Genomic DNA, 26507 nt, shown 5'->3' with positions numbered 1-26507 from the left:
AAAGAGTTAGATTCTCGTAATGCTAAGTCAGACTAATAAATTCATTAACAGTTGTGTGACCTATTGAGTTTGTAATTTACTAAATGAATAAATTTAATAATCAAAGATATTACCTATAAAGTAGAGTTCCTGCTACTAGGGCAGATACTACAGCAGATACAGCTACCAGAACGAAGAGTATACTGAAGCCTGGAACTGGCATGCAAATCCCGTAGACGACTTCTTCTCTAATTCTTCCCTAAAATTTTATTTATTAAACTCCTTTTGCTTCAAAAAACCACCGTTATAAGAAGTACCTGGAAAACGGTTACAGCTTCTGCTCTAGTATCAGGGCTAAAGGCCAAATCAGCTTCGGAGATGACTTCGTAAATCCCACTCACACCAACATCAGCACTTCGTGCTTTACGGTCTGATACTATCATTGAACGTCCTCTTCGGTTGCTTTTCTGCATAGTCATAATAATTAAAACCCTACCTAGTGCAGCTAAAAATTCAAATTACCATAGCAACTGAAGGTCTGCTGGTACCGTTAACTTTTTCGTTGCTTTGTGCTGAAGGTTCGTCCAAACTTCTGGGCGCTGCCGCCGGAATATCCAACTTCCTAGGTCCGTGAGGAAACTTATCCTGTCGGATATGAAACGCTTCCTAGAAATAAACGTAAAATAAACTAATTAATGATGTTTAAATCCCATTACAGTTATAATAAGCAGGATTGGCTTTACGCATACGAAACCTTGTAGATGATGCGTTTCCGATACCGAGAACCACAGCGGTAATGAACAAACATTGCACAATGCAAAGTGGAATCGGGCACGTTTTTTAAATAGTTTATTCCGCGTAACTAGCCTATGCACCGTTTTTATGGACTTAAACGGCTTTTAGGAAAGTAATTAAAAGCCGTAAATACTTTGTCTTTATGGGACTCGGTTCCGTTAGTGTTGATCACTTTGTTTACTTATTTTTACGATTTTTTTTTTGTGGTTTTCTAGGCTGGGAAACAAACCATAACATGCTAATAGTACAGCAACAATAATCTTGCCTGATGCGGAACGTGAATTTCCACTTCTTCCATATCCAAATCATCATTCATATTCTCGTCTTTGAGGGATTGCTGACTGGACGTTTCTTTCTCGTTCGAGTGGTCCTTCGAGCCGGACTTCTTATTAACGTTGGCGTTGAGTGACATTTTAATAGCAGGAAGATCTTCGCCTGTAAGATTTACATCAGTCAAACACTACGTAAAAAATAATAAACAAACCATATACCTGAAGACAAGGCCGCGTCATTCTCGTGAATAATGTCATCATATATTGTGTCTTGTTCATTCAGTTGGTCAAGCGGGTCAGGCCTCCTAGAAAACGGAGATTTATTTAACTATAGACTTGTCATTCTAGTGCTTTTTTTTCGGCCAAAGTTGATTGGTATTCCGCTTTTACGGTGGCTTATTGAAACCACAAAAAGGCGGTGCTTTTTTTGGGCGACAACACCGTGGGAATAATTCTTAAGGTGTGCCGTGAATACATTATTATAAAGATGAGTAATACAATCCAACAAATTAGAAGGTGACACTTTTCTGACAAATTTTCTGATTGATCAGTTTTGGTGAAAGTGACTAGTTTAGATAAGCTTGGACATGAACATTCAAATACTTGGTAACGCACCTGTATAAACTTTGTGGGTGTTCCTAATATCTAGGGTATGGAGAATTCAAATCTACACCATGTTAATAATAAGAGAACTCTTGCAAATCAATGCTCTAGACCTGTTTAGTTACTTTAGTTAGCAGCACAATTGATAAAGCAATTATTTTCAAAAAAAAAAACTAAAAGGAGAAGGAAGCAATAACTCAAAAAAACTTTTTAAACCGAATTTTGGAAAAAACGTTCAAACTTTGGCTTGATGAAAGTCAAACTTATTTAGTTCAGTTAAACTTGTACTACTATTAAAACATGTGTAATGTGTGTGCAAAAATACAAAAGTCAATCAAATCATTCAGTAAGCAACTAGTTTTGCACTACAAAATAACATTAACTCACCTGTCTTTTATTTCTGTAGAAGCCACTTTCTCGTCCTTCCTGTCAACAGGATTATCATAGTGTTCGAAGCCCAAATCCAAGTTTGTAGGTCCTTTATTAGGCTGCAACTGGCAATGATCCAAACATCCATGCCTGCAGATCTCCACTTTACACTTAATGTGAACACTCAAAGCGTCCGGGAACTAAAAAATCGATCAAATTACTTTATTACGCCTAAATTTGCTGGATCAAATTGCACTTTTTTCATTGTGGCATGGCTGATATTAAGTCATTATACAACGACTACGCTATGATTTTATTAGCCATTAAGTCAGTCAGGCGAGCAAACCATTAAGAAAAATGTGTTTTTACTTTGATCAATTTACACTAATGAAACAAAATGGTATTCCATCTTAATTTGTTTTTCTTACCTTAAAAGCGTGGAAAAATGCATAAGTAATAACAGAAGCCCTCTCATCTGCTCCTCTGGCTTTGAGAAATCTGCTGATCATTTTGGGTCTTAAGACACACCCAAACTCGTCTGATAGTTGAATGACATGACCGCCTCCATCAGATGCTAGGCAAGATTTCACTCGCATGTCGAATTCTCCTAAGTAAACAAAACACTTTTTTAGTTAATTAACTTCCTCAGGTCAATATTGCAACCGAAGCAAAAAAGTAGTCAATGTGCATTCTCACGGTAATTCCAAACAGACAATCCTCATAATTTTGTAGGTATACACATTTTTCCTTACAATCCGTAATGGTTAACAGTTCTGCATTAAATTGTCCATATCAGACATCAGTCAAGATGTGCACCAGTGATATTGTTGGCATGCCTGCCAGCGTCTGGTTTATTGTTTGCCGTTTTGTTAATGAGATTTTTCAGTCTTTACTTACTTTAGTAAGCCTACAGCATGGTTTTCCCACCTATATGCCCTATAAACGTACTCGTGTACAGTCTAGACACTTTACACATGTAAATCATGCGAATTAATGCCAGACGTTCAAAAATGTTGTCTGGAGGCATGATATGAATTTTAAAATCGTACAAAAGAAAGTCCGGGTTTACCGTTATTATTAAACTGATGAATTATTAACGATTAATTAACATTATGGCCGCCTTTGGTTGGCATTTTCAGACCGCACTGTTGAAAGAAATTTGGAATTTTGCCGCCCTGAATGGGCTTAATAGATAATCGTGGTATGCATAATATAACACTTTTATTATTACGGGAATTTGTACGTTGACCGGTTTACAGATTTCTGAAAAGTGTTATTTTGCATTGAAACTTACCTCGATAGTCGTTTATAGCCACCACTAAAGTAAGTGTTGATCCTAATGGAACTATTCCGCTAACTGGTGGTGCCCAAGGACCTTTGCCATGTTGAATTTCCATCCAACAATCTACATTATCACCTAAAAATTTCGATAGATTGATCAGAAAAGTGTTAATAAACAACACATTTAATAAGTAAAAAAACACACAAAGAAGTGCTTTAAAAAAAGTATGAGAATATACTATACAGAGTGTTTCAGGATAAATGCGTCATCTTTTAGGGTTTGATTAAATGTCAAAATTTCTTTAAAACGGTTTCAGATATTTTTATAAAACTTTATAGGCGTCAACTATCCACTGTAATGTTATGAATGTGATTTATACTTATAAATCATTATTTTGAAATATTAATATTTTTCCAACAAAAATATGTAAGCCATTTTTTTTCCATAAAACTCAAATCAGTTTTGAATTCCTCATTCTATTTAGAACAGAAAAGCTATCTAGTAACTTTTCGGTATACCTTTCTGTTTTTCAATAAAAAATTCAAAACCCCGAAATTGTACCATAAAATCGATACTAAATCGTCGACTCTGTATATTATTCAATATCCCAATTTTTAATTCATTTAGTTTTTTTCAAAAATGATATTTTTTATTCGATAGGAGCAAGCAGTACTGTGCTGTTTTTTCAATAAGAAACTGGAAAAATCGACGAAAGTCGAAGATTTAGTATTAATTGTAATGGTACTTTTGCAGGATTTTTTATTCCAAAACGAGATAACGTACCAAAAAGTTTCAAGATACATTTTCTGTGTGAAATAATAATAAGGAATTCAGAACTAATTTCAATTTTATGGAAAGACAACAGTGAAGTACATATTTTTTTTACAAAGATATTCAATAGCTTGTTTGATTGGAGGCCACAAACTTTAACACCCTGTATCTCCATAACGAAACATCTTTGGACCATGATTTATATAGCAAACTAGTAAAATATGACGCATTTATCGTAAAACACCTTGTATATTATACATATTTCAACTCAGTATACAAATTCCTTTCTGTTGAATCCTGGATTCTTCACCATGCACACTGAGTATCACCAAACAAAACCAAAACGTTTGATACAGAAGATGCATTTAACTAATAATGGTTTTATAGATTTGTATGGAAAATCTAGCTAACATTTTACTGTGTTTAGTAATTTAAAATTACCTGTTCATGCAATACATTCTTTTATGTAATTCTATTTTATGAAGCTTATATTACTGCCTTATCAAACATCACTTTCCAGATGGATTACTTCAAAATCTTGACGAGAAACATATAAGTGGCTTTTATTGTCATGGTCAGTAATGATTAATTACTAAGTGAGTAAACTTTCTTATACAATTTTGCTTTATTTGCCTGATCTCTTTCTTGGCTCAGTTAAGGCTTTGTATTAATTTATAATTTGCATATTAAATATGAGGCAACAATGTGTATTCTATACGCTTTCGTCAGAAGTTACTGATAAGTTAATACTGGAGTTGTTTAAACATAAGAAATAGTTAATTGGTGTAAATTTTTTAACAGTGTCATGCATCGTAAAGTTCAGTTTCTTTATAAATTTTATTATGCTTCTGTCAAGATATCCACGATCATAAACACAGATAAACAAACAAAATTTCCATACAAACTGCTTCTTCAAAACCAGTAAAATATCCAATTTTATATCCAAAATGGTCACGTAACACTGGTTAAAAATTGGATAAGTACTGTAAAAAAACAGTTAAACGCAATTTCACTTAGTCATCAAAAAAGAACAAACAGTAATAATTTTCATTGCACGGGCTACTATCGGTAGTATATCGGTAAGCTTAGCGTACATTCCCCGAACCACAGCGGCTGCAAGGAAGAAATATACTTGTTACAATGCCGCCAATAATCTTAACAGCGGGAAAATTACCGCCATTGTGCGCCGGCCCTTCTGCAAAGAATAATTTATCGTCGACGTCGAATCGCAAAATCGCTAATCGCGTGCCGGAAATTTCATTTTCTGCACGATTCACGATGATTGAGATTTCAGGAAAATCAGTAGTAGTGAGACAATTTGAATTTGTTGGCCCTGAATTGTTGTTTTTTTTTACCTAAACCGTCAGATGATTCAAATTTCATGTACTCCAATGGAGGAATGATAAAATTTATCAAAATGATTATTCAGTCATAACAGAAAATCTGTTTTAAGATAAGGTAATTCGCTTTTATGGCATCGAATGCTTTTTAGTTTATTTGAAAGTGTTTACATTTTCTAGAACGATTAAAAATGTAGAAATACTGTAATTAGGGGTTACCCGCCTAATTGCCTGTCGAGCTTCTTGAGAGCTCACTTTTACACTCACACTATTATGATAATAAGTTGACTGTCAATGTTTTTTTAGTTGATTGAAGTCAACTTCTCAACAAAACTTTAAATCCCTAACTAAGTATTTGTTAGGTAAAACTAGAATTTTGATAATCTAAAGTGCCGTTTAACTCAATTCACATGTAAAAGTAACCTTCAGCAAGGAATGTTTACCTTTTATTATTTTCTTCCTGGTTAAGGAAATGCCGGAAATTTCATTTTCTGCACGATTCACGATGATTGAGATTTCAGGAAAATCAGTAGTAGTGAGACAATTTGAATTTGTTGCCCCTGAATTGTTGTTTTTTGTTACCTAAACCGTCAACAAAGTTAAAACAGATGATTCAAATTTCATGTACTCCAATGGAGGAATGATAAAATTTATCAAAATGATTATTCAGTCATAACAGAAAACATCTGGTAATTCTCTTTTATGGCATCGAATGCTTTTTAGTTTATGTGAAAGTGTTTACATTTTCTAGAAGGATTAAAAATGTAGAAATACTGTAATTAGGGGTTACCCGCCTAATTGCCTGTCGAGCTTCCTGAGAGCTCACTTTTACACTCACTCTATTATGATAATAAGTTGACTGTCAATGTTTTTTTAGTTGATTGAAGTCAACATTCCTATTACTTTAAATCCCTAACTAAGTATTTGTTAGGTAAAACTAGAATTTTGATAATCTAAAGTGCCGTTTAACTCAATTCACATGTAAAAGTAATCTTCAGCAAGGAATGTTTAATTTTTATTATTTTCTTCCTGGTTAAGGTAATTTTTGATAAAAGTTGTAAATTAAGGTCCGGTCCTGTAAATTGCCCATATTAAACCTACCTCGAAAATCCAGCTGAATGACATCAAGGTCGGCAATGACCATGGGGGGTTTGGAAGCAGTTTTTTCGTAGTCGTTGAACCATTCGCACCTGAGCCGCTTTGCCTCGTCCCACACCTGCGATCAGAAAAAAAATTGCGAGAACACGTTCTGCGAAAAGCTCGTTAATAGTCGCCGACAATTTGGATTTTGAATGAATAAGTTTGGTAACCCTGAACGACAATTAATAATCGAACAAAGCCCGCGTTCATTTTGTTCGCGCTTCGAGTTATGCCGTTTTCAACCACTTTTAATCAACGACATGCTGTGAACAAACCTTGAAGGTTTGTTTTTGAGTTTTACTAAAGTTCACAAGTAAGTGTACCGAAACAAAGCACTTTCCAATCTTCTAGCTTGACCAGGCCTGTCAGAGTCAATTAAAATACCTCACATTTAACAATCCATAGTTGAGCTGAATTTTTGCTGACCGATCGCATCCGGATGGTTTGATAACAGGTTAATAAAATTAATGGGTGACAAGAAAGCAGGAGGTATATCGTAATTGGTCGGGGAATAAGTAATTTTCTTAACTCGCGGAATCGTACGGGACGATTGTGCCTATTCAACTGTGGCATAATTTAATGCCTTTCTTAAACGATGTTTACACTACGAAGAAGATATTCCAATAAGCGACACACCTGTTACTTTACCTTTAAAGCAACACCCCAAGTATATTTAACTAAAACTTAAAATTTACCTACCTACTTACCTCTAACAGATCCTTATCGTACTGTACAACCACGGTGTTTTCGTAGAACTGACCGTGAAGATCCGGCTTTGTTCCACATCTAGCGTAAGCTATCCTGAAGGAGAAGAACGTTTGACCAGTTGATGGAGGGACGTAAACACATCTAAAACCCAAAAAATTTTAATTTCACAACTTTTTTTAGTGTGCTTTTTTACCTAGGATCTCCGTGTTGTCCTTTACTAGATACAATCCCTTCGAAGGGCTGGCTGAAGGTGAGATGGACGTCCATGTGGTCTTTTCCGCACATCACTTCCAGAGACTGGATGGATGGCATGCCCTCAGGTCGCTGGAGAGGCCAAATATCTCCAGCTCCAAGGACTGCATTGACTGTCTGTAATAAATCAATCTTTTAGCATCATATTAATAATAAAACAAGTTTGCAGAATAGCTTAAGTTTTTACTGTCTTATTATTGTTTTCTAAATCGTAATTTTTGCAGTTTCATTCTATCCGAGTTTCTCTTAACAAAATTCAGTGCACTTTAAAGGACGTTTTTTTCTGGAAAACTGCATACATTTGATTATGCTATTTTACGTTTTTTATACTCTTTTTACTTGATATTTCAATGACAGGAGCAATGACTAAACAAACATCTCAGAGACATCAACAGTCAACTAGCTTACAAACTCACTAAAACCTAAAGAAATGCAGCCAGCTGACTTAATCTACAAAATTGCAATGGTCAAGACATGGTAATGGTTGCTCTCGTTAACTTGACAAATAATATGATCTAAACAGGTTAAATACACAAATTATGAGAAAATAGGGAGACAGTTTTTCCGATTTTTTTAGTTGTTGCCTCTGTGTGTTTTTTCGAAGTAATTAAGCAGCAGTCTAGGTGATAGTCAATCATGAAATCATTTATGGGTAAACATACATAACACTATTTTCTGGTAAGTCCAATACTGTATGATACCTAATACATTTGCATATATTGAATGATAATCAGAAAGACCGGTTATCTGAGTGTCATTGTCAACCAATATTTTCAAAGTTTAGAATATCTGAAAAGGCAGTTTGGAAAAGCAAAATTGTGAGTATGTAATATTATTTCAATGCTAATTTTAGGATCTTCAGATTACACCTGAACTTAAACAACTATAATATTTAATCTAACCTAATACAATACTCGACAGTTCAGAAACTTTGTTAAGCTATAAAAAACAAATAATTTTAATGGAAATTTATATGAACACGATGTAAAAATTCCAGTTTCCTTTACAGGCACCCATTTTGATGCTTATTAGACGCATAATTCAACATATAATGGATAATTCTGTTAACATCCTCCTTCTAGGTTTTAATTAAATTAATTAAAAATCTACAAAGAAACCGATTAAGTATACATGATTCAGGAAGTTACCGGGAGATTTGTAATTATTATGTTAAACCTTGATGATAATTTGCAAATTTGCTATTTGGTAATACAGAAACTGCACAGTTTTTTCTTAGTACCTACGTTGTTTCAAAGAAATTTATGGTATTCGCGTAAATTCTCAAACATTTAAAATTCCGGCAGTGTAGATTTCTGTTTATTTCTTTGGACACATTTCAATACAAAATAACACTCTTACCAACACGGATTATAAATTAACTATCATTCATATATCTTTAAATCTTCAGTATAATGCCGAAATGTGGTCATTAAGCGGCGGTATAATGGCCGGAAGAGGTTGTCTCATAGTTAATATATTATTCCTTTAGCTAGTGAGATTTGAGGATTTTCCAATGGGAAAATCGTTAAGCTGTTTCGGCTTATTGTCAATAAAGTGGAACGAATTGTTTGATGTAAGTCGCGATTAGGTAGTGACACTGAATTAAAATCTGGAGCAAATAGAAAGTTGGATGGCATCGATTCAAGGTTGACTTTGCCCATTTTTTACTAGCAGATCGGAATATTTTTAACTCAAATAAACGCTTAGTCTTAAGTGTTTAACAATGTTCGTTTGGTTAGTGGTGATACCGACGTCCGGTACCTCAACAATATCAGGGAACCATTAGTTGTGCTCGATCGACTGCCTAATAAACCATCACCGATTTTCGTGAACCGAAAACTCAATTTAATAACAGTCTCCATTATACGTCGTGAGTCGGTATGATTGCTTATAGCCGTTTTTGCGCCATCATCGGCTAAATAAATAACCGAGGATCAATCACCGACATATACCGCCGTCTATTATTACTACCAGTAAACTTTTATTAAAACGATTTCCAAAATTAGCGTGTTGTTTCGATCCACAAAAATGCGGTCTTCGTATTAAACTCGTGGAATTTTCTAAATCAATTAATTCGTCGGCTCGCAGCTGGAAAATGCACGACGGTATTCGCAAAATTTCAAACATCTTTAACCGTATATCATAATTTATTGAATCTATCACGTGTCAGATGCCTAGACGGTGAAGAATGTGAAAGAATTTCCGGTCGGCGTGAATCATAGCTAGTTCTTGATGTGTCGATCCACGATCGAGGAAGATTTAACTTAATGGATAATTTTACTCTTACTCATCTTAAATATGTTATACTTATGTCCGTTTCCCCGGCATTGGCTAAGTCGAGTTTAAGGATAGCTTAGATATGTTTAGTTCAGATTGTGTTATTTTGTACCTGATCTGTCAGAATCAAACCTTAGTTAACCAAAGTTTTAAGTTAAGATCTTGTTTCGTGAACTTATTAAAAATCTCTAACCTGTGTTTAGATTGTTTAGTGCTAACAGACAATTATCCGTATATCGTCAGTTTGTTTCTTTAATAACTGTCCAATTTTTATAAACTGTTTTGTTTGTCCTGAACAACTGTTCTACCCAGACAGCACATCAACATCCAATGGACAAAGCCATTTATACAAATTTCAATTATTTGCAGGAAAGAGTTCTGCATCGACACGACATAAGGAATAACCTATGACAGCTATTATATTCAGGAGTCAGGGGGAGTTTCAAATCCTCTCCTCTCAATTTTTATAAATTATACAGGGTGGTCCAGTTTTAAGTGTCAATAATTCACCATCTGATAGCCAATCAAAAAATAAGTTGACTTGCATTATGTCATTTTTCTGAAAAAGGTTTCCTAAGGAAGATACAGTCCTCCAAATTTCAATTTAAAAAATCGTTTTATAGTTTAAAACTGAACATCCAAGACTTGTGAAAGTCCAAATTTGTACTGAATAGTCTAAAAACTTGCTTTTTACTATTAGGAATGGTCTTATGATTCGCTTTCTCAGACTGCCATCCTGGTTGAGTGTCTGAAACTGGCATTCAAGAACTAAAAAAAGTCCGGAAATCAAGACAAAGATTGTATTGTGCATGAAACTCATTTTTTACTACTAAAAATAATATAAAAGTTGACTTATAATGCTAGAACTGACTTTACTAGGACTAAAGAGAGTCCAAAAGTAGAATTTCAAGACTTTAATTGGAGTACAACTCAATTTTCTGGACTGGACAACAAGTCTAGAAGTAAATTAAATTTTCGGACTATTTTATTTCTAAAAATTAGTTCTCAAGACTATTATTGTAGCATATGATAACAACATTTTTTACTTTTATTACTGAAGAAACTTGACTTTTGGAAATAGTTTTAAACTCGATTTTTCAGTCTTAAAAAGCACTAAAAACAGTCTGAATTTCTTAGAGATGCTACAATTGAATGCACCTATGAGTGTAGAAGTCAATTTAATAGTGAAGAAGCTTGAAATAACATTTTCAAGATTATGGTCAGTGGACAAACTGGCTTTTAGGCCTGATAAGTCAAAAACTTTGTAAAGATAGTCTTGAAACTCGATTTGAGGCACTGAAAACAGCCTTAAAACACTAAAAACAGTCTAGTTTATTAAGAAATACCCGAATTTTTAGCACTGAGCTGTCTAGAAGTCGATTTAATAGTGACAAAGCTTGGAATGCTATTTTAAGTCTATGAAGAATGTAAAAATTGTTTTTTAAGTTTGCTATGTCAATAACTTGGTGAAGATAGTCTTGTAACTCGATTTTCCAAGCTGAAAGCAGTTTTGAAACACTAAAATTAGTCCAGAATTCGAAGAAAATGAAAAGCACGAAAAGTTAGTTTTCAAGACAATTTTCATGAATCTAATGTTAATGTCCTGCATCTAAGACTATTTTCAAGACTAAAATATTGAAATTTGCCTTCAAATTATGAAAACTTACTTCAAATGCAAATTTTAAGCTTCTGATGTCACTTTTCATTAGTTCAGTTACATTTTGGGGTTTAAGTCAATTTTTAAGGTTTAAATGTATGAATTTGTAGTAACAAATTCTTGAAAAAGTAGTTTTTATGTCTACAAGTCAATTTTTAGTATTAAAGTCTCTCGATTTGCATGAAAACTGGTTAAAAACATAATTTTTAAGCTTCTGAAATTTTTATCTTTTCTAAGTCAATTTTCAAAACTACAGTCTTTCAGTTTGTTAAGAAACTATGCTTATATAGCTTTAGCAGGTATTTAAAAAAACTTAATTCATTGGAAATTCAAGTTAAGTCCCTGGACAACGTAACTGGTTTGGATAAAATCTGGACATTAATGTGGTGTCTGGGTATTTGAGTGACATGATATAGACTTTTATATGTCGATGGAGTGCTTCAAACTTGACCAACATTTTCTGAAGAACTTAAATGATATAATAATCAATCAAATATTCATCTTGCACTTGCATTTAGATCATGGGAAGTGTGTCTCCACTTTAATCTCCACATAAAGCATCATAAAATCAATAAAATTACCGCTAAAAGCTCTTAATATGCCGAGTACTTGAATTTGCATAAAATTGCCTTTTACACCTCTGACCATCCAAGTAGTATTTAACGTTTAACCTTTAAATTTCAGTTTATTTATTGTTTTTCCACATTGTTCCCAGACATAAAATAGACTGTAATGCGGGTCTGGCAGCAAAAGGAATTGTACATATGAACCGGAAACATGTTTTGCGGCTATAAAGATTAAATCTAGCGAATCGCATTAAAAACTAACGGATTAAGGTGGAATCTTTTTAATTCTGTGTGTGCCTAACAGGCGGCATATGCGGTTGCAATTTATCGTAGAAATTGATAAACAAATGAGTGATAAACAATCCTTAATGAGGTAAACGTGTATGGTCTCCGAATGTTAGACGCATGTCCCATTTAATGCGCGATTTTTGTTGTTTATAAAGCAACACATGCAACGCTATTAATATTAATAACGGAGTCTAAGAGAAGTCGAAGTCACGCGAGTACTCCTTTATTCCCCCAGGTCGAATAGTAACGGAGTGTTACGTTAATTGTGTTACCCAGGGAGCAATTCTGTTGTTCCGAGTAATCGTTAACTGAAACTTGAATAAACCAGCCAAATTGATGATTTTTTTCCCAGAAACTCCAATAAAAAGAATGCTAAATAAATCCAGCATAACAAAAGTATTAAGAAAAGTACTGATCAATGCCAAAGTTAGGATCTAATTTGTTGCTGGATATCAGTAAAGCTGATCCTACACTATTTTTTGTGTTTTCCAATTTGTTACTTACTACAATTTAGCAATTTTTCTTATCTTCGAGGCAGTTTTCTTCTGCTATATGACCTATGCTAAATTACTGGTGAACTTAAATGAACGTCAGCATAATAACTATCAAGAAAAACCCGCTGAAAGCACAGGCCTACATAATGATAAAACAATAATCCAGCGTGTAAACGAGCTAGCCAAGTGCGTACGTAATAAGCATTATGCAAAAACGCGAAGCAAAACATTGGCGCACCTTAACGAGGTTTAGGTACTTGAGTGGTACCGTACCCGTTTCCTGTTCATTTAAGTTTTTCTCTCACCCAACCAGGAAAAATGTAGTTTTTACAAATTTAATCTATAAAGTAACAGTTTTCGTAGTTTGGACTAGAGGCAAATATATTTTTTAATGAATTGTAGAACTCAAAATTGGTTAAGTTGTTCTTTATGTTCTGAAGTTTTGTTCATCTCAAACATGTTTAAAAAACCTAGTAGATTGCTTTTTGGAGTGAAAAAAATACTTTTTGTGTTGGTAAAAGGTGTTTTTTAGGTTAAACAAGTTTTTCCCATTCTTATTCTACAGTAACTGTGAAGATAAAGGAAAAGCTATAGTATTTACATTGTTGTTTTTGTGTGTTAAAAACATAAAAAAAAGAAAAAGGAAGGAAGAGACCTTGGAAGTTAAAGCTCTTCATCATCATCATCTTTTAACAAGATAATAATTTAAATTCTCGAGGGGACGGGAGCAGGAGTCTACAGGCCTCGCACCAAATACTCCGAGCCCATGGGCCAGTTGCCTAGAATTTTTCAAGTGGAAATGTAATTTCATGAAACTGGAAATGTGTATTCAGTTCAACCTCGACAGGAAATACTGGAACAAGGAATTTGCGATGCTTATCAAAGCCTTGAGCTCATCTAACATCCAGTCAATGATGGTTCTGGAGTACCTAGGAAAGCTCAGTGATCTAGGAAGGAACAACAAGGTAACCTTCCTCTGGGTTCCGGGGCACGTCGGAGTAGAGGGTAACCAACAAGCAGATACTCTAGCACGAAAAGGAGCCTCAGCACCACTGATCGGGCTAAAACTTAATAAAGCTGAAGAAGCACTGAGAGCACTGGCAAAGACTTCCAGGACTGAGGCAGGCCAAAGATCTCCTCGGTAATTTTAACTGAGCAAGATGGAAGACACTGATTAACCTCAGCAAAATTAGTCTCAAGGTATTAACGGGGTTTCTAACGGGTCATTGTCGACTCAGAGAACACCCAAGGAAGCTAGGCCTAGAAGAGGACAGTACCTGCAGGTTTTGCGGAGAAGAACCAGAAACACCCCACCACATCTTGCTGGAGTGTTATGCTGTACGACACAGAAGATTAAACACACTGGGATTATACCAGCTGACTGTGGAGGAAATATCTCGAACAGACCCACTCAAGATCCTGAAATTCCTAAGGAACTAAATCTTGAGGAGCTGCTATGAACAAGGAAACCTTGAGATATCAGAAGGAGATGGGGTATAATGTCACCATCCACACATACATTATTACTCTTTAATGATTTAGATGTTTATTTAGTATTAATATTTGAATCACAATCACTGAGCCTGGTATAATTTTGGTTTTCTTGCTGACTTCCCTTTTAATGGAATCTTACTTCTTACTACTTTAGTGGCTAAACTTGACCTAATAATCACATCTGTCCTTCCTACTCTCTTGATTTGTATGTGATAACAATCAAAAGTACTCAACATAAAATATCACTAACAAGAATAGAGACATAAATAGTGGTTCTCGTTATGGCCGGTTTAGTTCGGCTCGGGGTCAAAGTGGTCACAATGTAGAAAACAATTTGTAACGGGACGACTTCGGTGCACGTTGAAAACAAAATAACACATCGTAAATTCATGTAACCAGAAGGCAAAAAGGCACCGTTTTGCATGATTATTAAGTCACAACCGTGTTGTCGTGCCTCCCATTAAATACGCGAGACTTGAATTTATATTTATAATCAACACATAGAACTTACAATTCAAGCAAAATATGCATAACAGCTCGTAGCATTTATTGCGAAAACTTTTTGTCTAATTTGTAAATGGCAGCAGTAAACCTGGCAATCGTTAAGTGCAGAGTTGATACTGGTGGTATAACGCTATAATATCACTGCGGGCAAGTGTAAATTGCTAGACATGATGGTACTTTTAATAACACGGTCTTTGGAGGAGCATCTTTACATAAATTAGCAATAATTAACTGGACTTATTAAATTTGCGACCAGATTCTTGCAGGTAGTTTTTTCACACGTGTAAACCGAGACAGAAGAGGAGAGAGACCACCCATTTTGTTATTCCAGCAGATGCAACTGAAGTTTTTTCTTTATTAAATTAAGTTAGATAACTAAAATCAGAATTTTCTTACAGTGTGGCGTATAGTAAATACGTCTTTATCGCATCCATTACGGACAGCGTAATCATATTAACCTAAACAGTTGGCAGATGAAATTCCTTTAAAGCCAACTGTTCTCCGCATTCAAAGTAAATCCGCTCCAATCATAACAGGTGCGTGAAATCAGATTATTAGATCTCGTTTGTAGGTGTCTCAACAACCTATATGGACTCGGATTAAATCGGAATTGATTGTGGTCAAATACTTTGCCGAGATCAGACAACTCAGTACCGTACTCTTGTACTTAAAACATCAACAACTATGTTCAAAGACAAGTCAATCCAAATGATCAATCAAGTTAGATCTCCTTTAACCTATCAACTTCTTAATTTGCAGAAAGCATGGTCACAAATGTTTTTTAGAGTATAATATCTGATAACAAAAATTATTCTACTACAAAAATTATTATTTGCCGTGTAAGACAGGAAACATAAGTTTCCAGCATATTGTACAACATTGTTGCGATACAAACGTATCCAGTGTACTCGTACCTTTACAATTGATTTCTAAACGAAAGTTTAAATTTTTTTCTCTGTTTATTGGGAATCATTATGATTTATGTGAAGACTAGCTTCAATGCACTTGATGTATTTACACCTGTGTCCTATATTGTTGTAGAGAACAGTTTCCTGTTTAACACCTCCGCACATATTTATTTGATATAAGACAGTAGAAAGTAACTTTTTCGATGTTATTAGAGCTTGAAATTGGCTGAAAAGATTATTAATGGCAATAATACTACGGGATTGTTCAGAAACAAAAGTGGTTTGAAATCGGCGACGAAAAGGATCAATTAATATCAAATAATTCAAACAAAATTTTGGTTCTCCAATACCTTAATCATTTTTGAAGTAGTTTCTTTTAAACTGAAAGGTACCTTTGTTTTGTATGTTGATTTAAAAAAAAACACTCTTTGAGGACTGTTTGATATTATGAGAAACGCACTATATTTTCAAAATCTGTCTAAAAGGAAGTACTAAAGTTTTGTATTTCAGTTTGGCGTGCACAACAGTGTTCTATGCCTGGTTTCTCAGTTATTAGTAGAATAAATAATAAAGCAGAAGTTCTGGGCTACATTTCGACGGTGGAATGAATCTTCTAACTGTCACAGGCACCAAGATAGAGGCTTAGAAATTGTGACATATTTAAAAAGCTTGTTGCGTTGCTCTATTTTCAATGAAATATCTCGATTATTTGTAATTTTTGAAAAAAAAATGTGTTTGATTTTAAGTGTATTTTCTACTAACATTAATAAGAAATTTTAGATTTCCAAGTCAATTTTTACAGTTTTTTAATGAATTTTATGAATTGAAGTACATTTCGAGTGTTTTGAAGCAAATTACACGATTTCAAGTATTTTTATATTCTTGAGTTTTAGACACTTGAAGAAGGTAATTTTAGAATAGTTTTGGAAGGTTTAAGACACATTAAGAAGTCTCTGCCAATTTTTGGAAGCTTTAAAATTTTCTTCTGAGGTTTAGGACACTTGTAGAAGTCTCTAGTAAGTTTAGAATAGTTTTAGTAGGTTTAAGACACTTGAAGAGGTCTTTGCCAATTTTTGGCAGCTTCAAAATTTTCTTCTGAGGTTTAGGACACTTTTAGAAGTCTCTGGTAAGTTTAAAATAGTTTTAGAAGGTTTAAGACACTTGAAGAGGTCTGTGCCAATTATTAGCAGCTTTAAAACATTCTTGTGAGGTTTAAGACACTTGTAGAAGTCTCTGGTAAGTTTAGAATAGTTTTAGAAGGTTTAAGACACTTGAAGAGGTCTCTGCCAATTTTTGGCAGCTTCAAAATTTTCTTCTGAGGTTTAGGACACTTGTAGAAGTCTCTGGTAAGTTTAGAATAGTTTTAGAAGGTTTAAGACACTTGAAGAGGTCTCTGCCAATTTTTGGCAGCTTTAAAATTTTCTTATAGGACACTTTTAGAAGTCTCTGGTAAGTTTAGAATAGTTTTGGAAAGTTTAAGACACTTGAAGAGGTCTCTGCCAATTATTAGCAGCTTTAAAATTTTCTTCTGAGGTTTAGGACACTTGTAGAAGTCTCTGGTAAGTTTAGAATAGTTTTAGAAGGTTTAAGACACTTGAAGAGGTCTCTGCCAATTCTTGGCAGCTTTAAAATTTTCTTCTGAGGTTTAGGACACTTGTAGAAGTCTCTGATAAGTTTAGAATAGTTTTAGTAGGTTTAAGACACTTGAAAAGGTCTCTGCCAATTCTTGGCAGCTTTAAAATTTTCTTATAGGACACTTTTAGAAGTCTCTGGTAAGTTTAGAATAGTTTTGGAAGGTTTAAGACACTTGAAGAGGTCTCTGCCAATTATTAGCAGCTTTAAAACATTCTTGTGAGGTTTAGGACACTTGTAGAAGTCTCTGGTAAGTTTAGAATAGTTTTAGAAGGTTTAAGACACTTGAAGAGGTCTCTGCCAATTTTTGGCAGCTTCAAAATGTTCTTCTGAGGTTTAGGACACTTGTAGAAGTCTCTGGTAAGTTTAGAATAGTTTTAGAAGGTTTAAGACACTTGAAGAGGTCTCTGCCAATTTTTGGCAGCTTTAAAATTTTCTTATAGGACACTTTTAGAAGTCTCTGGTAAGTTTAGAATAGTTTTGGAAAGTTTAAGACACTTGAAGAGGTCTCTGCCAATTATTAGCAGCTTTAAAACATTCTTGTGAGGTTTAGGACACTTGTAGAAGTCTCTGGTAAGTTTAGAATAGTTTTAGAAGGTTTAAGACACTTGAAGAGGTCTCTGCCAATTTTTGGCAGCTTCAAAATTTTCTTCTGAGGTTTAGGACACTTGTAGAAGTCTCTGGTAAGTTTAGAATAGTTTTAGAAGGTTTAAGACACTTGAAGAGGTCTCTGCCAATTTTTGGCAGCTTTAAAATTTTCTTATAGGACACTTTTAGAAGTCTCTGGTAAGTTTAGAATAGTTTTGGAAGGTTTAAGACACTTGAAGAGGTCTCTGCCAATTATTAGCAGCTTTAAAACATTCTTGTGAGGTTTAAGACACTTGTAGAAGTCTCTGGTAAGTTTAGAATAGTTTTAGAAGGTTTAAGACACTTGAAGAGGTCTCTGCCAATTTTTGGCAGCTTCAAAATTTTCTTCTGAGGTTTAGGACACTTGTAGAAGTCTCTGGTAAGTTTAGAATAGTTTTAGAAGGTTTAAGACACTTGAAGAGGTCTCTGCCAATTTTTGGCAGCTTTAAAATTTTCTTATAGGACACTTTTAGAAGTCTCTGGTAAGTTTAGAATAGTTTTGGAAGGTTTAAGACACTTGAAGAGGTCTCTGCCAATTATTAGCAGCTTTAAAACATTCTTGTGAGGTTTAAGACACTTGTAGAAGTCTCTGGTAAGTTTAGAATAGTTTTAGTAGGTTTAAGACACTTAAAGAGGTCTCTGCCAATTCTTGGCAGCTTTAAAATTTTCTTATAGGACACTTGTAGAAGTCTCTGGTAAGTTTAGAATAGTTTTGGAAGGTTTAAGACACTTGAAGAGGTCTCTGCCAATTCTTGGCGGCTTTAAAACATTCTTGTGAGGTTTAAGACACTTGTAAAGTCTCTGGTAAGTTTAGAATAGTTCTGGAAGGTTTTCGACATTACTTATTTCATTTTTCGTATAAATAACGTAATAAAAAACACTTCAACAACACATTTCAATCCATTCTCATGTGGAAATCTAAATATTGTCATTACTATCACTACAATACTAATAATAGTAGTTATTTTAGCATGGATTAAATATAATTATAGTTCCGTTATAGTTTTATTATCACATTTTGTTGACACTATGAGTGTTCAAATATTGTGTGAACACCTGTACTAAAATACACGATAATTATTTATACGTGTAGCTTTTACGCCCAAACGAAATACGTATCTAATATCTAACTGTGTTATTACAAAAATTCGGTTTCAAGGAATAATTGAAAAACTAGATTTAATCTATCGATATTAGCAATATTTGCAAAGACATAAATTATTCATTTTACAACTTTTAACAGGAAAAATTTAGTGTGCTACCAGCAGACATGTACAACAAAGGCTTGCAGATTTTTTGTTTTGCTGTTTTCACCCTGTATTGTTCATATTTGATGAAGTTGTGGGCAATTTCCATATACAAGTGGGTGCAACCAAAACATCTGAAGATTTTTGATTGAAACCTTATTAGATTAATTTCAAAGCTTATTCAATATAACTTTTACGGTTGTACTGGTCGATCTACACAGATTTCTTAGCATAAAACCTCATATTTGTCTTTCTAATGGTTTTCTTAAATTGCTCAACAGAAAACAATTTTCTCGGCATGTTACAACGTTATAGGTGTAATGTATATGCCATTCATGTTCATCTTTCACTAATCTTCACACATTAAGTTGGTACGTTGCTATGTACATGGTGTGGCACTAATTAACAAGCTAGACAGCTAAACATATCGCGCACATAATAAGCCAACATATTTAGTTCCGCTTTTGATTAAACTTGCTTCGTGTAGCATGGAGCGTTAAAACGAGGTCTGCTCACCAATAATTTTCGACCAATTAAAAATGTGGAGCAAACGGTGAGATATTGAAAGTAATATTTTTTTTGAAATGACCTGGTTAGGTGTGTATGCGTCAAGAGGAAAACGGAGGAAAACAGGAAGTGAAACGCCCGGCTTTTGCGAATCTTTGATAGAAACCGATAGTTATCCTCACATAATTGATTAGATAGTTGTTATAAGTTAATTGCCGTGACATTCCTGGTAACCGCTTCTCATTTACTATCATGAAAGCTACTGAGATTATAATTCAGCTTTAGATATACTAATTCACTCTGTTTGGCTCATATACGATCAATTAAACCGCATGAATGATCATTGTATAGCATCAACAAGGAGGTTCAATTTCTCTTCGGTTTATTGTTAAGGCCCAATAAAGTTGTTACTCTTTGCCCTAACTACTGCAGGTTAATGGATCTTGTACGCAAACTTGCTCGACTGGATAGGTACCACCCACCGTTTTTTCCTACTGAATGCTACGAAATTTCACAGATTCTTTTACGGCTCGCTGTTCTTGACAGTCAATAAATCTAACCGGCTCGTTATTATTTTAATTCCAGTCTTTGTATTCTAGGTCAACGAATTTTTCTCACACATGCCTCTCGACAGACTGTGTGTCTCGCTTATAGTGGTACCTGCTTTTTTCGGCGAATTATCATCGACAAACCATAATTTAATCGTTCAACTTTCTCACCGCCGACTTACCAGAAACAGTATTCCTGAACAGCACGTGTAAAAGTGGCTAAGTGGGCAAATAATCGACGGTCGCCACATCTTCCCGATGCCCTGAAACAATAACAATTTATTAGACAACTCAACTTACCATAAGCGGTTAACTGTGAAATTGAACTTTCAGTTCGATTTACATATAATGAAAACCTAACCAGATTATACTGTTTTTAAATACCCATTAAGAAATATTGTCTCTTAAAGACAACCAGTTGAAATTTCAAAAAAAACTCACCAATTTATCTGGTTAATAAGCCTAATTTTATGATATAACGGAGTTTCTTAATCTCCGTTATATCATTAATAAAACCTTGAAACTAGCTGGACTAATCTGGATTTTGGGTGTTGCACATGTTGAAAATTATGCTCACAACCAAATAACAAATTAAAAATTTACTTTGTAGACTTAAATATGTATGTAAAATCAAAAACAAGCCATGGATACACTTCAATAATATAGTATAGAAATTAAGTAGTAAGTAATAAGAAAATTAAGGACATGGAAGGAAACCTTACCTCAAACAGGGAACAAATAATAAAGGTGGTAAAGGAGGTTTTATGAAGATGATAGAGTCATAAATCAAGGGTCAGAGGATATTCCATACATTAATAAAGAAGAAATTCTCTACGCTTTGACCAAAATTAAACACAATTAAGTTACAGGAGAGAACGGAATCGTTATAGAGGCTATAAAACTTGGAGGAAAAACAATGCTGTCAAAAATTCAAACCCTTTTTAACCTATGCTTACACCAGGAAGCCATTGCTTCTCGATGGAATGAGACAATAGTGATCCTAAAGCACAAAATAGAGGACAACTCACAACACTTTACTTATACAAGTTATATACCCGAATTATAACCTCGAGAATGGAAAAGAAGATGGAGCATTATCAGCCAAAAGAACAGGCTGGTTTCCGACCTGGATATGGAACTAACGATCACCTCCAAGTTCTTATAGAAAAAACTATTGAGTACCACCGACCACTGGTTCTACTGTTCAGGGACTTTCAGAAAGCATTTGACACTGCGGAGTTTGATGCAATTATGAAATGTCTAAAGGAATCACGTGTGGACTATAGGTACGCTAAAATTATCCCAAACATCTACAGGAATGCAACAACTACAGTCAAACTCCAGGCCAACAGCAGACAGATTAACGTAAAACGCGGAAGGGAGATGTCGCCTAAATTATTTACCGCTATTTTAGAACATGATGACAAACTTAGTACCAAGTGAACAAATAGAAATGGACAGATCGACAATTGAACTAGTGGAAAAATACATATATCTGGGACAAGAGGTAAGAATCAGCAGAGACAATCAAACGTGCGAACTGTCAAGAAGAGTGACTATGGGATAGGCTGCATATGGCAAACTAAGCAAGTTGAAAGACGGAAGATGGACAAAGAGGCTTCTGGGTCCTAGAGCCGTCAAAAGAAGCAGAGGAAGACGTGATAAAAAAAGAATATCCAACTGGATTGCTGCAGCTGAAGATCGGAAGACATGGAAACGCGAAGAGGAGGAATTGATAAATATGGCGGAATGATGATGAAGTAGAAAACCGAAAGAAGAAGAAAATTATGTTTAGTTAGATGTGTTTAACCATATACCATGAGCAGCATTTTGAGTTTTTCTTCATTTCAGCTTCTTTTTACCATCTTTAGCTTCACCTCTGTTGTCTTTTCATATCTGATAACTAGATTAGGTTACACAACTTCAGGTCTTCTTTCAAATCATTTGGAGAAAGTTGTGCATTCTGGTCTTTTTACTACAAAATATCTCCTGTGCAACTAGTTTTTCTTCTTGATTGATGATTGAAATTTAGCATCTTCCTCTACGTTTTATGTGTCTTCATCTTCTCTATTATAACCTGCAATCCTTATATTGTCATTTTTAGCCTTAGCCCAGTCTTCTCGGTAGAAGTGAAGAATTATTAAAGAAGCTTTGCAAGTCTTTACTGGACTTTGCTGCTTCTTCCTTCTTTTCCACTTTTTTCTGTAACTTTTGGAGTAAAGACATTTTTGGAGTCTCGACTACATAAGAATGGCAGATGAAAAGAACGGAAATGAACGGTTTTACGCAGGTAATTTGGGTTACATTACTACCATGAAACTGCACATACCTACTGTAATCGGATATTGATTAGCAACGTACGGGTACTAACAAACATCTCGGGTATGCTACCGTGACCATTAACATAAAAGCGCGGATTTTCTGTGCGGATTTCTATATTAACCATATGTAGCGTGCTCAACAATGTGCCATAATTTCCCATTCTGGGAATTGCGGTTGCATTTGGCAAATGGCGACCGAATGCATAATTTGCTCGTTTATATTTGCCAGGACGGTATGACAGACGCAAGATGGTCGAGAGGGGTTTTTACGTGCTGAAGTGAAAACTGCCAGAAAATTAGTTGCATCAGCCAGTAATAGAGCAACTTAATCAATTTCTATCTGATCATGTTCTTCATTAACTTCTCCATTAAATCCTAAGCCTTCGGCCCATCCTTACCGTGAAGTATATTAATTTAGACGGGAAGCACACGAGACGCCCTTAGGGGCCCAATAAAGTAAGCCCCTTCGTGATTCACGAGTTTGCGAAAGTACGCAGAAAATTTATCGTTTCTACTTCTCCAAATCGCATATTATGTTAAACCGGCCACAATACACCTACTGATTGCAATTCCTTAGTGGCATCTGCATGATAAATATGTGGGAATTGTTGAGGAAGTGCAATCTTCGGGGTCCAGAGGTTAAAGGACATTTAATAATTGCCTTTGTTACAACATATTGCATCTTAAAAGGAAAAAAGTATTGATTTATGATAAAGTAAGCGGCTGGGAATAATAGGTACTTTAGGTCATGAACTGCCGCTTTGAAGATGGCGACTTGGATATCAGCCAGGTGGGTCTAATAGAAAAATTAACACCGGTAATTAAATCGGTTTCGGTAGTTTTTTGCCACTCTCTGGTTTAATATATGACGGCAATAACTAGTTTAATATTAACGATCAAGCCAGAAAAAGTCGTCAACTATAAACAAGAGTAATATGTTATCCGTCTACAAGGTAGTATTCCCCTTTTAAGAAAACATAACCTGTACTTATAGAAATCTTGGCGCCCTTGGCGTCACACTTAAGATTTTACTTTATACGTTTGTTGACGTCTAGCTATGAATAATTAATAAAGGAAAAAAACTAATTGTTCGAACAATCATTGAAAGTGAGAGAGTGAGATAAAGAAAAACAAAACTAAACGTGCAGTACAATACAGTAATTATTTCAAAAACCCACAAAGTAATAAATGATTTATTGATCTACCGTCGGATATATGGCGGTAAAAAAAATAATTTATATCCTTTGAAGCTTATGAAAATACTACCGCTAATGCGGTACTTAATTATTATTATCCAATAATACGTAATTAGCTGTTCGTGCTTAGGAAGCTAATACTGAGAAGAGCTCCTTGAAAATAAGGAAACTGCGCATATGCAGCTGCAACTTTTAGAAAAATGCGGTATTTAATTATCGTTATCGTTATCCAATAATACGTAATTAATTGAGTTAATTAAAAAATAACACAAAAATGGGCAAGATGTGAACTGAATGAGAAACAGTCAAAGAACTGATGCAACGGTAATAAGAGTTTTAAAAAAATTGATATTTTTGGAGAATATGTAGTAAGTTTTTTTTAAGCTTAAAAACAAGTAAAGTGAAATTCAGTAAATCTCACATGTTTGTGCACTGTTTTAGATAAAAGATTACAAAAGTAGATAATAAAAACGTCATTTTGAACATGAAACTGGCAAACTTTATGCTGATTTACGAAACTCAACAACTGCCAGAGAAAGCCAGTTTTGGGAATAGTACTGTTTATCCAATCTATATTTAATCAACTTGAAATTGTTATTTTAGGCGAAATTTATGGATAATTTTTGTTCAAATTAGAGATTAAGGTTAGGTTAGTCTTGTTTCAGTTCAGTTAGGTACTTGTTGGTAGCCAACGATGAATTATTACTGACGCTATACTATGAACTGGCTTCAAAACTGATGATTACTTTAAACGGTTTTTAAGGTTTATGACAATTGAAGAGGTCTCTGACAAGTTTTAGAAGGTTTTCAATAGTATTTAGAGGCCTCTGGCTCTAATAAATGATTTTTCTACGGTTTAGGACATTTGCAGAAGCCTTAGCCGTTTTAAACAATTTTTTTAACGATTAGAACAGTTGTAGAGGCTTCTGACCATTTTAAACGGTTTTTCTAAAGTTTAGGGTAATTGAAGATGTTTCTAATAAGTTTTAAGAGGTTTTCGATATTATTTACACGCTTTCTGGCTATTTTAAAACGATTTGTCTAAGTTTTTAGGACAATTGAAGAGGTTTGACAAGTTTTAGGCGATTTCTGGTAGAATTTCGAGGCTTCTGGCCATTTTAAAATATTAATAGATGTAATTAATTAATAATATAATGTAATAAATCAAGGAAATTAATTGTGTTAATGAACTAACATTTTAATTGAATTGAAAATCTTGTTTTTTCCTCGGATTTTTTGCATGATTTTTTGATGATGACTCATCATTTTTTAAATGAAAACTTTTATTTTTGATGTCATTTTTGGATTCTGTAACAAATTTAGGGCATTCTGTTTATTTACAAAAGTACAGTAGTACATAAATTACAGTCATGTAATTAGACGAAGACTTGTTGATGAACTAACCTAATAACGTTAAAACACTCTGTAGATACAATAAAAAATAATATTATAGTATAAATCTTTTCCTGTTAGAAACCCTGTTGTTTTACCAGGAAAGCTATTCTAATGAACAAAAAGATAAACTTACTGAAGTAAACTAATAAACAAAATCTAAATGCAAATCTGATACAATTGTATTGCTTTGTTCTTGAGCCAACTAATATCTCCCAGATCACCTAAATGGTTTCTATAGTATCACGATATGCACGTAGTCTATGCTAATCCGCTTTGGCTTAAACTGTCCAGTACTTAAACCATCATATACTGATATTCTGACAAACATCCAACAGGTAAATACATGCAAGAAAATTGTCCAGTCAGATTCACACTAGGACCACACAGAAAAACAATTTACAAGAAATCTAAGAGATAACAAGCATAGTCATTACTAACATTTGTGATAAATAAGACACGTTCGCGAGTTTCCTGTTAACATCGGATTTTCAAATTATCATAATGTAAGAAAGCCGTTTTTCCATCACTTTAATCACACGATAATCGAGGGAAGAAAAACGTGTGATGCTGTTTAATGACGGTCTGGTATGGATATTAGCAATTCCACGACAGTTTAAGAGTTGGAACATAAATCGAGGTGGTTTGATTCAATAAACCAGCAGGGTACGAATGGGTTGGAATTCTCATATAACGGTGATGGTAAGATCTTTCAAAAGTAGATAATCGATAAACTAACTAAGTGTTTATGGTGAAACTGTGGGCTGTCAGGAGCAATTATCAGATATACTTGCACATATCAGGATTGCTTGCGTGTTAGGATTTGCTGACTTTGAAATTTTATTTTTCTTAGGTAGTATCGTGATATAGATTAAGTGGAATTTATCTTAAGTCTATATATAATCAGAAATAGTTATGGTTACTTACAATATGGCAGTACAAAAGGCCGAATTGTCACAAACATAAAAAGTCCAATATGTGTCCCATATCACCGGTGACGAGAGCGGTATAAGTCGACGTCACCGAAAAAGGTTACCGGCATCAAAATCTCATCACACGCGGTACATAACGGCAAAATCGGCGTACGTTACCAAAATGTACGAAATGAAGATCAGTTTTTTGGCAAACGAAGATCGAACGGCCGAATACGAACGGAACTCAAGCTAGACTGAAGACATAGCGGTAGATGGTGCTCTTTTGCAGGAGGATGGACTTTTGGTTCACTGTGCGCGACTGCGGCGGTCTTTGCTTCATGCCAACAACTGAAGATGTGTGGCACGATGTTGCTATATTAATAGATGGGTTGATATTGGCCGTTCGCCGACTCTTCATGTCGAT

The 26507-nt window shown here is 34.5% G+C and overlaps 1 protein-coding gene across 1 annotated transcript in view; it reads right to left on the bottom strand.

Moving 5' to 3' along the window:
• m (zona pellucida domain-containing protein miniature) overlaps nt 1–26433 on the bottom strand; it is a 28261-nt gene extending 1828 nt beyond the window's left edge. The window contains exons 1-13 of the mRNA XM_081989931.1: nt 26097–26433; nt 20443–20523; nt 7453–7628; nt 7259–7400; nt 6513–6627; nt 3313–3435; nt 2447–2625; nt 2037–2218; nt 1266–1351; nt 1040–1209; nt 502–645; nt 297–446; nt 114–238 (exon numbers count right to left, since the gene is read on the bottom strand). Of these exons, the coding sequence (XP_081846057.1) occupies nt 114–238; nt 297–446; nt 502–645; nt 1040–1209; nt 1266–1351; nt 2037–2218; nt 2447–2625; nt 3313–3435; nt 6513–6627; nt 7259–7400; nt 7453–7628; nt 20443–20511 (1661 nt within the window). The 5' untranslated portion in view covers nt 20512–20523; nt 26097–26433. The remainder of the gene's footprint in view (nt 1–113; nt 239–296; nt 447–501; nt 646–1039; nt 1210–1265; nt 1352–2036; nt 2219–2446; nt 2626–3312; nt 3436–6512; nt 6628–7258; nt 7401–7452; nt 7629–20442; nt 20524–26096) is intronic.
• Between the last annotated feature and the right edge of the window lie 74 nt (nt 26434–26507).

This window comes from Ips typographus, linkage group LG11, assembly GCF_016097725.1.
Source record: "Ips typographus isolate SLU linkage group LG11, UJ_Ityp_2.0, whole genome shotgun sequence".
Taxonomy (NCBI): Eukaryota; Metazoa; Arthropoda; class Insecta; order Coleoptera; family Curculionidae; genus Ips; species Ips typographus.
This window is presented reverse-complemented; position numbering and strand designations above follow the sequence as displayed.